The 17,356-nt window shown below is 39.4% G+C and overlaps 1 protein-coding gene across 1 annotated transcript; it reads right to left on the reverse strand.

Moving 5' to 3' along the window:
- Positions 1–2,091: 2,091 nt before the first annotated feature.
- LOC121386526 (cell death abnormality protein 1-like) lies at positions 2,092–16,694 on the reverse strand. The gene is made up of 6 exons (XM_041517462.1): positions 16,372–16,694; positions 15,178–15,504; positions 11,828–11,950; positions 5,839–5,961; positions 4,806–4,928; positions 2,092–3,000 (listed from the first exon to the last, which is right to left on the reverse strand). The coding sequence occupies exons 1-6, from the start codon at positions 16,634–16,636 to the stop codon at positions 2,732–2,734; spliced, it is 1,230 nt and encodes a 409-aa protein (XP_041373396.1). The 5' UTR covers positions 16,637–16,694; the 3' UTR covers positions 2,092–2,731.
- Positions 16,695–17,356: the final 662 nt, after the last annotated feature.

Raw genomic sequence — 17,356 nt, forward strand, 5'->3', positions numbered from 1 at the left:
CAAATGTTTTGAAAGATCACTAGCCACAGGGCTAGTGGGTTTGCAAAATACACTAGCCCACCAAGAGAAACAACTAGCCCAAATTCCTGATCAATTATAACTGGAGTTTTTATATAATTTGTAAACATTACAAATTTATAATTATAACAGTAAAATGAAACAAACAATTAAATCATGTTATAACTTTCATTTTAGGCCAGACAAGCAAGAGCACAAAACACACAAGAATATAAACCATGTCATTACATTTTCCCAAAGGTCAAGACTCATTAATGAAGATCCACCAACTCATCCACATGGCCACCACAGGAATTCAGAGTTGGGACGCTGTGTCAGTTTACATGGCGTGTACCTTTTGCACATTCAATCTAGTGTTGAATAATTTCTTCTGGATCAACACTTTCTATTTCAGGGCAAAGATGCATAATGCACAGCATAAGTAGTAGGGAGGCCTGTGTGGGGCCATGACCTACTTTCCCGTGATCACGTGACCTTGGTAGGAAACAATGGCCTTTGTATAGGTGGGTGCAGGTGTCTGACCTTGGTAGGAAACACTAGCCTTTGTATAGGTGGGTGCAGGTGTCTGACCTCGGTAGGAAACAATGGCCTTTGTGTAGGAAACAATGGCACAATGGTCTTTGTGTAGGAAACAATGACACAATGGTCTTTGTGTAGGAAACAATGACACAATGGCCTTTGTGTAGGAAACAATGGCCTTTGTATAGGTGGGTGCAGGTGTATGGTATCGGTAGGAAACAATGGCTTTTGTGTAGGAAACAATGACACAATGGTCTTTGTGTAGGAAACAATGACACAATGGCTTTTGTATAGGAACAATGGCCTTTGTATAGGTGGGTGCAGGTGTATAGTCTTGATAGGAAACAATAGTCTTTGTGTAGGAAACAATGGTGTTGGAAAGGTATGCGATTATGGTAAGAGACAATGGCCTCTGTGTAGGTGTGCGATCATGGTGAATTCAAATCAATTTATTGCATATTACCAAACAAACTGGTGTCAGCAAACGAATAAAAGCAATGAAACATACAGCACCATTAACAACAACAATTAATAATAACAATATTAATGTACAGGCCAGGTGTAAGTGACGTTGATGTTAGTTTTGGCTTCATTGTATAACGTCTATTGTGTTGTTGTTTTTTGTATTCACAGTGGACATACCCGTGAATGTTTTTTCACAGTGTTTTATTCTAGAAACCCAAAATAATAGCCGTTAAAAGATTTCTCGTGGGGAAGGACTGTAACTGTTTGCTGATTGTTTGGTTTAAAGTGAGGCGTTAATTTCGCCAGACAAAATGCGTGTGTGATGATTTTCATTCATTTGTATTTCTTTAGCATATTGTCGACGTTTTCTTTGTTGCCGTCATTCAGCCATTCATTCATTCGTTTAATAATAGAGGAGTACAAAGAATGAATGATCAAGAGCTTTCTATTCAGTCTGTAAACCTTTATTGATAGCCATTTTACAACTGTCGGACCTCATCCAAAGACATTTTATTACGCCTCTCAGTGTTTATAAAACCAGGTGAACTGCAAAAGACATACCGACGCGTGCCCGTCTTAAGCAGCGATAAATATATTATTTTATGCACACTGACCGTCAAAGTGTGTTTATGTTTAGCGACATCACTAGAGGACATTGATTTATGAATCATCGGTTATTGGATGAAAAACATAATTTTGACAGTTTTAGAGAGGAAACCCGCTAATTTTGTTCCATGAGTAGCAAGGGATCTTTTATATACACAATCTCATACCCCTTATGGGGCCAGCATTTCATAATTAAATACAAACTTTTTGTGCGTGCGTGCGTGCGTGTGCGTGTGTGTTTAGAGGTTTTTGTCTTGCGTAGGCCTATGACTAACGATACATTTATCTATAGATGCCCACTACTCAGGATTGTCGACGTTTAACAAGCTTCTATTACTAAAATAAATTAATGTATAAGCTTATTATCATTCAGTACATGTTTTTATTAATTTTTAATAACTTAATTTTGACACTGCTGTTATTCGGGGGACTCAGAATAATACGTCACACCTCTGCTCTCCAAATAGCCGTTATTTTTCTCTGAATTATGAACCGTAGTCATAATTCAAATTTTTTTTTTTTTCATTTTTTAAAATAAAATATCAATAATAAGTGGAATATGCTAGTTATGTAGATTGTTCAGTAAAATACTTTTACATACAAATCAAATATATATATTGTCATATAATACTTTGTTGGGTAAATAATTAGGTCAACCATCCGTGATTGAGCGTCTTTAATGCTTCTGGGTCTGAAAGTAAATTACCAAAATTACTCGAATCGTATATTGGCCAACAAAACCTTTTATAATTATTAAAATTATAATTTACTTACATTGTCTTGATTCGAATATGATTATCTGTAAATCCAATACATTTCTTTTCATCCTAATGTTTCGTAGTAGCTGAATACAGATTGGTTAAAAAAAGACAAAACACACACACACACACATACACACACACACACACACACACACAAACCGGAATGCTCACTAAGGGTGAAACTCAGGCCAGTCCATTTAATTTCCGAACAGTATATGTTTTTGTGCACCTAGCGAAATGACCAAAGGGAACCTTGCAGCTATGTTACTTAACTTTTTCGAGACTTCTATCGACTGCGGTGCTGATTTCAAACCGATTACTTTGTATCTTTCAAACACCAACAATGTAGGCCCGTTATCTTATTATTTTCTTCCAAAAACAGTGACATGATTAGGAAACATGTCTTTATAAATTTTCTGACAAATGATTACAGCTTTTGCACGAACGATCTGTCGTTTATATTGATATTGGTTTTGCATAACAGACACACGAACGACACAATCGTTCGTGCCAAATTCTGTGCCCACCAGAAGTCTGAAGAAAACAAGACTCTCTACTGCTTGTTCTCCTGAGTAATTATAAATTAATATAAACATACCTGGCGTGGTGGTTGGCGTGGTTGGAATAGGTTCTAAAAAAGAAAACGTTGCACGGTCAGATGTGGGTTTTGTTTGTTAGTTGTTTTGTTTTTGTCCATAGTTCTTTTGTTTTTGTCTTGGTGTGTGTGTGTGTGCGTGTGTGTGTGTATCTGTTATTGTTCAGTTTTTTGTTTTGTTTTATTTGTGTTGTTTTTTGTTCTTGCTTTTCATTTGTTGTTGGGTTTTTTGTTTGTTTTTTTCGGAGGTGGGGGGGGGGAGGTTGGGGGTAACCATTAATGAAAATATACCAATTGTAAAACATATCATTTCTGTAACATCATTCGGATTTATTAAATAGTAGTCGTGTCACAATTTCAGCTTTAATTTGACACAGTTTGCAGTCTTACAGTAAAACGACCATATCTTTTCAGGTTGCCATCTAAATAAAATAATTTGATATTTGCTATGGATAAAAACATGTAACATAGAAAGAAAGAAATGCTTTATTTAACGACGCACTCAACACATTTTATTTACGGTTATATGGCGTCAAACATATGGTTAAGGACCACACATATTGAGAGGGCAAACCCGCTGTCGCCACTTCATGGGCTACTCTTTTCAAGGGATCTTTTATATGCGCCATCCCACATACAGGGTAGTACATACCACGGCATTTGATATAGTAGTGGTGCACTGGCTGGAATGAGAAATAGCCCAATGGGCCCACCAACGGGGATCGATCCCAGACCGACCGCGCATCGAGCGAGCGCTTTACCACTGGGCTATGCCCCACCCCTTGTAATATAGAAGGGACATTATATCTCAGATATAAGTGCAGACAACGATTTTCATCACAATAACAGTTTTGACATGTAGATCATCAATACAAATTAACATATTATTGTGTTCATATAATATACCTCTTTCACATTCGTGTTGCGAATGTCCGCGAATAGTAACGTCCCTTGCCGAATTAGACGGTATCGAGGCTATATACAAATTCGGGGCATGTTCGACAGTTGTCATGAGCGTCGTGCGTAGCTTCGTAGGAGCTTTGAATCTCAAGCGACAAACGTACATATTTGGTATAAGATGGTAAAATGGCTGCGAAAAACGGTCTACAAAAGTTTACATCGGAATGGTCCAAAAGCAGTGAAACATTAACTTTAGACGAAGTCTCTAGAGCCGTCTGTCAGGGTTTTTTTTTTTGTTTGTTTGTTTTTTTTTTTTTTTAAAGCGCAAAATTAAAAGAGGTCTCTGGAGCCGCCTGTCAAGGGTTTTTTAACAACGTAAAATTAAAATATTCATACAATAAAATTAACTTTAGTGGAATGCGTTTGCAACTTTAAACAATCAGAATTATAGTTAAATATTCACGCGGATTTTCAGTGATGTTTAATTCTCCGCATGTATCAGTGTTTAAAATTTAATAAAGTATGCCTCCCCTTCCCCTACCCCCCCCCCCCCCCCCCCCCAACAAAACCTAATCTTGCTTCGAATTTAAATAGCTGTATATGCAATACAATTACATTTCTGACCATTCTCACATTGGTAACAACCGAGAAGTCGGAGGGGAGAGACTGTAGCCCCCTTTAATAAACCCGGTTTAAAATATAGCTTTTGCAAATTGAGGATGGGAGGGATAAAATGTGTTGAGTGCGTCGTTAAATAAAAGATTTCTTTTTGTATCAATAATGAAAAGCTACCAACGCATCTGACTGCAGCCCAACAAGTCTGACATGTACAACTTACAGTCCTTTTATCACAGTTTTTAATAATTTAATATTGGTAAGTCATCTCCAATACGTGTATATATTGATTATGAGGCGTTGTTATATAAGTAGACAATACGTACTTGTACATGTCGATCCAGCCCATCCTGTCTCACACTGACAACTTCCAGTCTTTTTATCACAGGAAGAATCTTTACAATGCCCACATTTCTTGCAATACTGACCCCAATATCCATCTGCACAGACTAAGTATGAAAGGGCAAACACATCTATTACAATAATTACTGTTAATCATTTCGACGGTTAGAGATGTGCTTTCTAAATGTATAAAAGTCAGCCAAAACTACACACTCTCTCTCTCTCTCTCTCTCTCTCTCTCTCTCTCTCTCTCTCTCTCTCTCTCTCTCTCTCTCTCTCTCTCCTCTCACACACACACACACACACACACACACACACACACACACACACACAATCTAAATCACATACACATAATCACAAACTTGAAGTTTGTCCGGTTAAGGACACCACTAGAAAATATTGACTTTTAATCATAGGCTATTGGATGTTGTTAATTTTGACAAATAGTCTACGAGGGGAAACCCGCTACATTCATCAATTAGAAGCAATGGATATGTTCTATGTGACATACCAAAGCAATCGCACATAATCACTCGCTTGCATGCGCACACATAACTCACATACACGCACACACACACACACACACACGCACACACACCAGTATTTAGTACATACGTCAAATTGAGGATGGGAGGGAGATCATTCCCCCCTCCCCACCCCCCACCCCCCAACTATTGAGATTACCAACGCATGTCTAGAGTTCTGTGATGAACAATATTCAGGCTTTCTGGTGTTCGTCTTACAAAACGTTACCAGATGTATGTTAGCGCATTCTCATACTAGAATACTCTTAAAGTAGGTGTTGCGTGTTTCAATAAACATGTGCACTGTATCAGTAATGAAAAGCTCCCCGGCACATCTTACTGGAGCCCAACCAGTCTGGCATGTAGAACTTACAGTCCTTTTATCACAGTTTTTGTGAAAGGTAAATTACATAATTTAATATTGGTAAGCCGTTTGCAACACGTGTATATACTGATTATGAAGCGTGTTAATATATTAGTAGCCAATACATACTTGTACATGTCGATCCAGCCCATCCTGTCTCACACTGACAGCTCCCAGTCCTTTTATTACAGGAAGACCCGTTACAATCTCCACATTTCTTGCAAGTCTGACCCCAATAACCATCTGCGCAGACTAAGTATGAAAAGCAAAACACATTTACTACAATAATTAATGGTAATCAGGCTGCAAAATGACCGGGTTCGCATCGCAAAATGCGATGCATAATCTTGCGATCGCGATACAATATTCTAACAATGATTAGCAGTTTGCGATGCATATTTTTTGCAGCCAAACTGAATTAGCCCTAGCCTAGTTTTCAGTGGTTTTGTAAGTGGCGTTACGGCCTCGATCTGCGATAAAAATCTATTGAGATCGTGGGTGAAAAAATGCGCTTATGCCTTATGGTTGTCGATTTTCCGAGATCGCGACGGAAAAATGATTCGCCAACGATAAAACGTGGTTGGCTTTAAAAAAAAAAATATCGATCAACCACCTGCACGTGTGTGCCAGTATTTTGATTAGAAAATACTGTCGAATACGCGGAGGTTGTTCGATGTTTTAACAAGAACGGTGACGTAGCACTGTACGGTACTAGTGTCTACGTCATCGGGGTAACTTAATTTGCGAGCGACCATGACCTTGATGCCTATATCGAAACTAACAGCAAATAAAATTCCACCAAACGTTTTCATAAGCGAACAATCAACAACCTAATTTAGGTTAAAAGTTATATTGGTTTAAAAATCGGTAGATTAGAACATTACTTCTTTTGTCGATCGAAAACATTCTATTTTTAGGTTGATTCGCTGTGTCGATCGGGTTTGCCCGTAAACGCGTGCACGTGATTGAGTAGCCATGGCGAAGGGTTTGAAACGTTCAACTGTTGATGGGTGGAAAAAGGATCTGGATCCTGAGTCAAAATGGCTACAATACGAATGCTCCCAAGATCAAAAACATGTAATTAAAATCACGTGTTCCGTATGCACTGAATACGAGGGAAAGATTAACCAAATGAGGAATTTTTCACGGGCTTCAATCGAAGGCATGATTGGAACAGCAATGAAAAAAGACAATGTCGTAACACATTCCCAATCAGAACCACACAAGAAGGCATGCGCGCTGAAATTCCCCCCAAGTTCTCACTTTAGATCAGATATATACTGAACCGCAAAAGAAACGCGAGATTTTTAAATGTCATTTCTATATGGTAAATTATAACAATTTATTTCGGGGATGTAACTGTCAATATTACAAGACATGCTGGTTTATGACTGAGACCCAAATTGCAGGTACCCTTTCAACTTTCCATGAAACGACACGCCAAAACGCACCTGTCTCGAAGGCCGTGGGTGGCAGTCGCAAACAATTGTCATGAAAACCGAAATGCACGTGCATCTCGTGGAGGTTATGGGTATAAAAACCAACTTGAACCGCGTTCCTGGCATTCGTAATTTGCACGCATCAGGTATGACCCGATTGTCAGCAGCGCAGAGAGAACAAGCTATCGGCCGATTGCAAGCCGGGCAGCGTGCCCTGGTTGTTGCTAACGCTTACAATGTTCATGTCAGAACCATCCATCGTCTACAGCAGCGGTACATCAACACCAACAGCACTGCAGACAGTCACCGCAGCGGGCGCCCCCGGGTGACCACGCCCAGGCAGGAACGCTACATCAACCGGCAACACCTCCATGATCGCTTCAGAACGGCCAGCATGACAGCTCGCGCGACCATTGGCACTGGACAGCGACCCATCAGTGACGACACGGTACGACGTCGACTGGCCGCCAACAACCTGTTTTGCCGACGTCCCGCTCGAGGACCTGTCCTCACCGCCCGTCAGACACGACTACAGTGGGCTACACAGCACCAACATTGGCGGCATCAACAATGGAGGTTGATAGTCTTCTCTGACGAGAGCCGGTACTGCGTTTCCAACTCGGATGGCAGAGTGAGGGTGTGGCGTAGGAGGGGTGAACGCTACAGAGACGCATGTGTCCTGGAGAGAGACCCGTGGGGTGGCCAAAGCATCATGGTTTGGGGTGCTATAGGCCTGAATCAGAGAATTGGGCCCCATTTGTTCCAAAATGTTGGTGCAGGCAGAGGGAATGGCATCACAGCGCAGCGCTACGTTGACCAGATTCTAACACCTCACATAGTGCCCTTCTTCACGCGTCACCATAACCACGTGTTCCAGCAGGATAATGCTCGCCCCCACACGGCCAGGATCACCATGGACTTCCTGCGTCAGCACAACATCAGAACCATGCCGTGGCCGGCTCTCAGCCCTGATTTGAACCCGATTGAACACCTGTGGGATGAAATCCAGAGACGGCTTAACCAGGTGGTCCCACGGCCGACAACTCGTGTGCAACTGGAGGCAGCTTTCCTGAGGGTGTGGGCACAGGTGCCAGTGGCTTTTGTGAACCGCCTCGTGCACTCCATGTACCGACGGTGTATGGCCGTTTTGAAAACCCAGGGAGGACATACACGGTATTGAACATGTCACGCCCTACAATCTCGATGTGCTGGATCCCCCCACTACCTGAACACAGGCAAACGACCCAGAGACTGTGGTCAAAGTGCATCCAATAAATTGACTTTATCAGATTTTTCTAAATTTATCTTTGATATTAATAAATTGAAACATATTTTCTCAGCCACACATGTGTCGCATTTCTTTTGCGGTTCAGTATATAAATCAACTCCTATTGGCCGATCAATTACCAGTTCCAAAACGTTAGAAGAAAAAAGGACGTGCAAATTAATTGATATCGCCTACATGTTAGCAAAACATGCGGTGCCATTCTCCAAATTTCAACCTATCGCGGAATTGGAGCGAAAGCATGGTGTTTATGTTGGGACAGCCTATCAAATTGATGTAAAATGCAGTGAATTCACTGCTATAATTGGCGAGGTTATGAGAGAGGAGCTATTGATAAAACTTCGCGCGAGTAATTATTTCGCAATATTGATTGGTGGCGCAACCGATAAACATGTCGTCGAAAATGAAATGATATACTGTCGATTTAACAACCCTGATACTGCCGAGGTGGAATTTAACTTCTTATCCCTTACCAGTGTTGAAAATGCTAGAGGCTATGGCGTCAAACACTCCATAGAAAAGGTGCTGCAGGAGGCGGGACTTGCAGACTTTAAAAAACGTATGATTGGTTTCATGGCGGATGGCGCCAACGTGAACATGGGTCAAAACGATGGATTGGCCGGATTACTAAAGCGTGAAAATGACATGCCATGGCTGGTCAGCATTCATTGCCTAAACCACCGTTTAGAGTTGGCTGCAAAAGATGCCTTTACTGGGACGATGATAAAGGATGTCACAGACATGCTAGAACATCTTTACAAGTTCTGTCAGTACAGTCCAAAATGATTACGTGAGCTAAGAGAATTGGCTGAGATTTTAGATGAGACAGTCAACAAACCAGATAGGGCTAATGGTACACGATGGGTACAGTTCAAGCGGCGTGCATGTGCTACCTTGCTGAAATCATATAATGTGATAACAGGCCATATGAGGAATCTGGCAAAGGACTAGTCAACGAAAGGTGAAGACAAAGCAAAGATAAAAGGTTATTTAACCAAAATGAAGAAATTCCAGTTTGTTGCCACACTTCTGCTTTTGTCTGAAATTCTGGAGCCTCTGTCAAAGTTGTATTTGCATCTTCAAGGAAACAGCATAGACTTTATCGAAGCTATAGCCGCACTACATAGAACGTGCACCACGTTGGATAGCTTGGGCACCAAAAGTGTGGATGCGAGTCAGAAATTCAAATCGGGTTTAACAGATCTTCTTGCTGAGGCTGGATCTTCCCTACCTGATACTTTAAATCCTGAATCAGACATTGACGACGATGCTCAGAGTGCAGCTGATGGCCAAGCACTAACACCTGATGTTTATTTCCAAAAGGTAAAGCTTACACATGTTGCTCAGGGTTTAGCAAATTTTGAATCAACGAGACAGACATTAGTGCAGAAACTTAAAGACTGTGTTGATAAGCGTTTTATAGATTTAAAACATGGCATGAGTCACACTCATTTCTCGGCTTTGAAACTGCTGGACACATCATTGTGGCCTTCAAACAAAGATGATCTGATGGAATTTGGAAACGCTGAAATCGCTATATTCATCGACAAGTTTAAAGTTCTCCTTAAGAGAAACAATGCGGATGTGGAGGAGATCCTAAATGAATGGGGCCAAATGAAGATATTTTGGAATGATAATATGAGGCACCTAACCTACAAGGATATCTGGAGTTCAATTCTGACAACCCGTGCGGACAAGTACCCACATTTCATACATATCATTAAGATCTTGAGGATCTATCCAGTTTCAAATGCGAAAGTGGAGTGAGGCTTCTCAGCTGTGAATAGGGTGAAGACCGACTGGCGCTCTCGTTTGACAAATGACACTCTTTGTCATTTGTTACGTACTGATCTTGAGGGCGTCGAACCTGGATTGTTTGATCCCACTCCGCATGCAAGGAGATTCTTCTCCAAAAGACGCCATCCAAATGTGGAACCATATGGGCCAAGGAAGAAGATAAGAAAGACTAAACATCACTTAGAATAAGGTAGATGACCAAGTTTGACCACTGGTGATTATTATTTCTGACATATATTGTTGTTCAACTAAACAAGTGATAGTGATGGTCAATCACATGTACTGTTCTGTATTTTTTTTTTATTTCGTGTTAAACAACACACAATACAATTGTAAGTCTGTACATTCAATAAAAACAAGCATTTTTAATGAACAGAATGTGTTTTATTAATTTTTACTTATTTTATAAAAGTGCTAATCAAAATCCAGTAGTTGCTATTCAATTCTTCATCCAGTAGGAAAAACTGCTAATCAAAATTTTAAAAACAAACTGCACCCTGGTAATAATGTTGCCCTCCACACACACATGCGCTCGCTCTCTCTCGCTCTCTCTCTCTCTCTCTCTCTCTCTCTCTCTCTCTCTCTCTCTCTCTCTCTCTCTCTCTCTCTCTCTCTCTCTGATCCAAAAATACATCTGCACAGACTAAGTATGAATGGGAAAACACATCTATTACAATCATTAATGTTAAGCATTTCGACGGTTAGAGACGTGCTTTCTAAATGTATAAAAGTCAGCCATCGCTACACACTCTCTCTGTCCCTAACACACATATACACGCACGCATGAACAAACGTATGAACACACGCATGTACACACACACACAATCTAAATCACAGACACATAATCACAAAGTTAAAGTTTGTTCGGTAAAAACACCACTAGAAAACATTGACTTTTAATTATAGGCTATTGTATGTTGTTAATTTTGGCAAATAGTCTACGTGTTTCAATTAGAAACAATGGATATGTTATATGTACCATCTCAAAGGTAGGATGCCACATACCACGGAATTTAATATACCGGTCGTGGTGCACTGACTGGAATTGGAAATAGGCAAACGAGCCAACCAACGGGGATAATCATAAAAAAGATGTTCGCACACAAACACATGCACACACAAAGAAACGGGCATGGACAGACGCAATCGCACATAATGACACGCTTGCGCACGCACGCACACACACACACACACACACCAGTATCTAGTACATATGTCCAATTGGGGATGGGAGGGAGATCATTGCCCCCCACCCCCCCCCCCCACCCCCCAACTATTGAGATTACCGACGCATATCTAGAGTTCTGCGATGAACAATATTCAGGCTTTCTGGTGTTCGTCTTACAAACCGTTACCAGATGTATGTTAGCGCATTCTTATACTAGAATACTCTTAAAGTAGATGTTGCGTGTTTCAGTAATGAAAAGCTACCGGCACATCTGGTTGGAGCCCAACCAGTCTGACATTTAGAACTTACAGTCCTTTTATCACAGGATTAGTGAAAGGTCAATTACATAATATAATACTGGTTCGTCGTCTTCAATACATGTATATACTGATTATGAAGCGTGTTAATATATTAGTAGACAATACATACATGTACATGTCGATCCATCCCATCCTGTCTCACACTGACATCTCCCAGTGCTTTTATTACAGGAAGACTCTTTACAATGTCCACATTTCTTGCAAGAATGGCCCCAATGTCCATCTGCACAGACTAAGTATGAAAAGCAAAACACATTTACTACAATAATTAATGCTAATAATTTTGACAGTTAGATATGTGCTTTCTAAATGTACAGAAGTTAGCCAACGCTACACACCATCTGCCCCCCCCCCCCCACCCCACCCCCGATACTCTCTCTCTCTCTCTCTCTCTCTCTCTCTCTCTCTCTCTCTCTCTCTCTCTCTCTCGCTCTGATCCAAAAATACATCTGTACAGACTAAGTATGAAAAGGAAAACACATCTATTACAATAATTATGGTTAAGCTTTCTGGTGTTCGTCTTACAAAACGTTACCAGATGTATGTTAGCGCATTATCATACTAGAATACTCTTAAAGGGACATTCCCGAGTTTGCTAAATTGTAAGATGTTTCCGACTAATAAAATATTTCTACGATTAAACTTACATATTAAATATATTTTCTGGCTTAGAATATCAGTGTCTGTATATTCAATGTGTTTCTGGTCGTCTTAATATTTGTAAGAAGCCCAAACTGGATTTTTTAGGAAATATAATGAAAATTAACATAGTACAAATATTAGAATGATCAGAAACACGTTTAATATACAGACACTAATATTCTAAACAAGAAAATATATTTAATATGTAAGTTTTATCGTAGAAATATTTTATTAGTCGATAACATCTTAAAACAATGCCGTAAAATCAGGAATGTCCCTTTAACTTAGGTGTTGCAAATTTCATTAAACATGAACACTGTATCCATGGGCGTATGGAGACTCTTTGATTTAGGGGGGCTGGAGGGGTTGATTTGCCTGAATTTTCCCCACTGTTTTGTCCGAATTTGGGGGGGGGGGCAATCACCCCCCCCCCCCCCCCCCCCCCCCCCCCCCCCTCGGGTCGTACACCCATGACTGTATCAGTAATGAACAGCTACCCGCACATCTGATTGAAGCCGAACTTTCTGTCCTTTGATCACAGGTTTAGAGGAAGTTTCTTTCTTTAATGTGAGCATCAGAAAAATATCATTAATTACGGGACTTCTGTTCGCGCAAATCGAAAATGCTGAAAGCCTGGGCACAAATCATATTATGATGATAGACACAAAGTTAAAAGTTTTCGTATTTCCCGTAGACGAGGTTAAAAAAAACGTCTGTGGGCAAATGCTTGCAAAACGACAGGTGGAAAAGCATGGGCGCCACGATTCAAATTTACCTACCTCCGTAGTAAACAGTTCATGCCTGAGGATGTAGGACTGTAATGCATTAGCATATCACACCTTTTATTTGTATATTTTGTACATTTATTGTAAATAAAATGTGATTACATATTTTGTACATAGGCCTATTTGTAAATAAAATGTGGTATTGAATTAGCGCGTTTTCTTTTTTTCTGCTTTATTATTATTTTATTTGTTTAGGACATTATCGTACATTAGCGATGGGTGGTGGGATGTTGGAGTCTAGAAGTTTATTAAATAAAACATTTGATGATTTCCTTCCTTTTACATGGATTACGTTAAACATAATACTGTGAGTAGAATGATGGAAATACATAGTGAACAGTTTTAAGGCCAGCTTATTTTGCCCGAATGTCTTATTCATTTTTTCCCGAATTCGAAGATTGACCCCCCCCCCCCTCCCCCCCGAACGCATATGGTTGGTGTTCGACCTATTTTCCAGTTATCCCCATCTATATCTGCATTTCTATATTGTATTAGTATGCTTGGTGTCCCATATTATTCATTTATTTATTTGGCAAGACTATTTACCTCTTTTTAATTATTATTTGTTTTTAATTTGCACCCCTTCCGAAATATATACTGCACTTTTAATGACTGTTAATAATTGGATTACTACATATTATTATTTATTTATTTTTTTAACTATGTATTTAATTTGATTTATTTTCATTATTTTTGTATTATTATTTTTTAATTTAATTAATTTTTTTATTAAATGATGCACTGTTCTTTTTGTTTACAAAAGTACATTGTAAGCGCAACGTTCGGTTCCAGAATGCCATGCGCGGCGAGGAGTTTCCCCAATCTAAAAATAACGACGCCGGATAGCTATTCGCGATGTCATTTATGTTCCATCCGCGTTTTGCCGCTATACGCGTTTGGTTGTATCTGCTCCTCATGCATACGGCCCCAGAATAAGATCTATGCACATCACAGGCTGTTGGTAAAACGCGAACCGGAACGGAACGGACCGGACTCGGATGGCTAATGCACACTTGGGGGGGGGGGGGGGGGGGGGGGGGGGGGGGGGGGGGGTTTAAAAATCGTTTACGAATACTATTTATGTACATTTTCAGATGAAACAAAAAATATTCCATTTATACTACTTTTGCTGCTGCTGATACTGGTACTACCACTTCTCCAACCTCCTACCACTACTACTACTACTTCCAATACTACTACGTCTTAACAAATATTTTGTTATGTTTTTTTTTGGGGGCGAGGGGGGTTCAGATTGTCATATACTATTTATTTGATCTTACTTTTTACTTTACTTTACTTTTTATTTTATTTTCAATTTTATTTTCAGTTTTCTTTTGCCCCCAGGAAAACATTAGGTGATTTTGAGTTAGGGAGCCCTAATTCATTGCCACGTTTCACATATTCACTTCTAGTAATTGGGCAAGAATTTAAACAATTTGTATGTTTAATGGTAAGCCTTCTAGCTGGATGGTGCCCATGTTATTTTGTATAGCGGGAGAGACAGCCAGCATGAATCGGTTAATGAACCACCTGTTCGGACTGTTACTACAGGGAAATGCGGTCATATAATAAAAAACTGAGATGGAAATGTTCCCAAATTTGGAGTGAAAGTAAATGCTTATAATATGCATGCTCCTTGTGGTGTATGTTGCTATTGCCAACGAGAACCCATTCTACTGGTAATCTTGTTAACTGACGGATGCGCACTATAGATAAACTAAAGGAACACTGTGATGACCGGATCAAGTGTTTGAGCTGTGAATATAAGAACGCGAAAAGAAAGTTTGGAAAACGTCACCGTTCGGATCCTGACTTGGGGCAGATCAAATGTTCGAATACTGATTATATAAATATAGGATTATAAGAAGTTCAGAACACTTCAGCAGTCATCCGTTTTGAAACTGACAACATACTGTCAAATTTCTATGACAGCCTAGTGTGCAAAACGTGCTATTTTCCTAGACTTTCAACTACTGGAAAATACCTTCCCAATATTGAAGGATTTTTAAGGAATGTAAGTACGCGTACGAACCCTTCTGCCTTCCTGGCATTAAGGTCTTCAGACATTCAGCAAATTGTGTGCCATCACGTCCATCTCTGCACGTCCAATAACCATCATCAACGTTTGGATCGAAGGACTCTAGTACCAAAGTGTCGCTTGCTATACCACCACCAACGATAGGATAACCGCGGTATCCGTCAGCAACTGAACACTTCAGTTTGGTCGTGTCACACCTTCTTACTATTTTACCATCTGGTCGAAACCAGTGTACTCCTAATCTAAAACCACTGCGACACGTTATATATGTCTGCTGCCCAGTTGCGGAGAAGCTGTAGCAGTCAATGTGTAATGCTTCACCTAGAAATAAGCGAATAAGTGAATAAAGATAACTATTATATATTAAAATGTACATATTATGTATAGTCATCAACACAACACGCACACACACGCACGCACGCGCACACATACATACATACAATGTATACATACCTACACATACGTTAATGAATGAATGAATTAATTAATGTTTAACGACACTCCAGTACAAAAAGTACACATCGGCTATTGGGTGACACACACGGTATGTATATGGACATATTTGTTTGTATATATTTATGTAAAACCACAGTGTAAGAAGCTGTATAGTATAATGCAATACCTAAAACAAAGTACGTATATTTTAAAATGTTGTATAGAAATCAAACTGTTTTTAAAATTTTACAATTAAAGGGACATTTCTGAGTTTGCTCCATTGTAAGACGTTTCCGACTAATAAAATATTTCTACGATTAAACTTACATATTAAATATATTTTTCTTGTTTAGAATATCAGTGTGTATATTCAATGTTTTTTTGGTAGTCTTAATATTTGTAAGAAGCCCAAACTTGATTTTGTCTTCAAATAATTTCATACGTACGAAAAAACTATATTTTAGGAAATAAAATGAAATTTAACCTAGTACAAACATTAGAACGATCAGAAACACGTTTAATATACAGCCACTAATATTTTATGCAGAAAAACATATTTGATATGTAATTGCAATCGTTAAAAAGTCTCTCTTAGTCGATAACATCTTAAAAATTGCAGCAAACTCAGGAATGTCCCTTTAATACATGATAGTCTAGTGTACAACGCGTGCCATTTTCCTGGACTTTCAAGTAGTGGAAAATAACTTCCCAATATTCAAGGATTTTTTAAGGAATGTAGAGACGCATACGAACCCTTCTCCTTTGTAGGGCCTAGCCAACATGTACCAAATGATTTGCTATCACGTCCATCTCTGCACGTCCAGTTACCACCATCTTTTTCTTGATCGAAGGATTCTATTTCCAAAGTGTCTCTTGTTAAATTAGCATCTACGTGAGGCCTACCGTAGTATCCGCTATATCGTGGACAGCGGTACTTTCCCCTGATACAGTCTCTTACTTCTTCACCATCTGGTCGATACCAGTTTATTCCTATTTCAAAAGGTCCGCGACACGTCATTTTCACCGGCTGCCCAATTATCGCGGGGTGCACGCAGTCAATGTGAAATTTACCCCCGCCTAGAAATAAACAAATAAGTGAATAAAGATAACTATTATATATTAAAATGTACATATGTACACAGTCATCAACACAACACGCACACGCACACATACATGCACACATACATACATACACACATACATAAACATACGTGAATGAATGAATGAATGTTTAACGACACCCCAGCACAAAAAGTACACATCTGCTATTGGGTGACACACATGGTATGTATATGAACATATTATCTGTATATATTTATGTAAAACCATAGTGTAAGGAGCTTTATTACATACCCATTAAATCTTACTATATAAATACAGCTCTGAATACAAGAATTGAATACAACTTTCCGTATTCAACTCAACTGCCAGAACTATACCGTATTCAACGCTACTATTTATAGCACATGGTTACCGGGAATGCCCTTCGCGATATGTAAACAAAGTTTGTGCTTGGTTTGTTTAAAATGTTATTTTGTGGAAAATTTGAACTGAAAACAGACGAAAACGGTGACAAATATTTACAATTTAATGAGCGCGATACCAAAACTTGAGGCGGGAACACTACTAACCAACGAGCTTTTAATCCACGATAGTTAAGGTCGACGACAGTCACTTTTTGGACCCTTGTTTTGGCTTCGTTACATCGTACACAATTCTTATTCTTTTTCAATAATTA

This window comes from Gigantopelta aegis, chromosome 12, assembly GCF_016097555.1.
Source record: "Gigantopelta aegis isolate Gae_Host chromosome 12, Gae_host_genome, whole genome shotgun sequence".
Classification (NCBI taxonomy): Eukaryota; Metazoa; Mollusca; class Gastropoda; order Neomphalida; family Peltospiridae; genus Gigantopelta; species Gigantopelta aegis.

Coding starts and splice junctions, on each gene's coding strand:
- LOC121386526 (XM_041517462.1), bottom strand. CDS start 16,636: ATGACGTGTCGCGGACCTTTTGAAATAGGAATAAACTGGTATCGACCA. Junction 15,505..16,371: donor AGGCCCTACAAAGGAGAAGG/GTTCGTATGCGT, acceptor GCTTATTTCTAG/GTGAAGCATTACACATTGAC. Junction 3,001..4,805: donor GGCTGGATCGACATGTACAA/GTACGTATTGTC, acceptor TTTCTTTTTTAG/AACCTATTCCAACCACGCCA.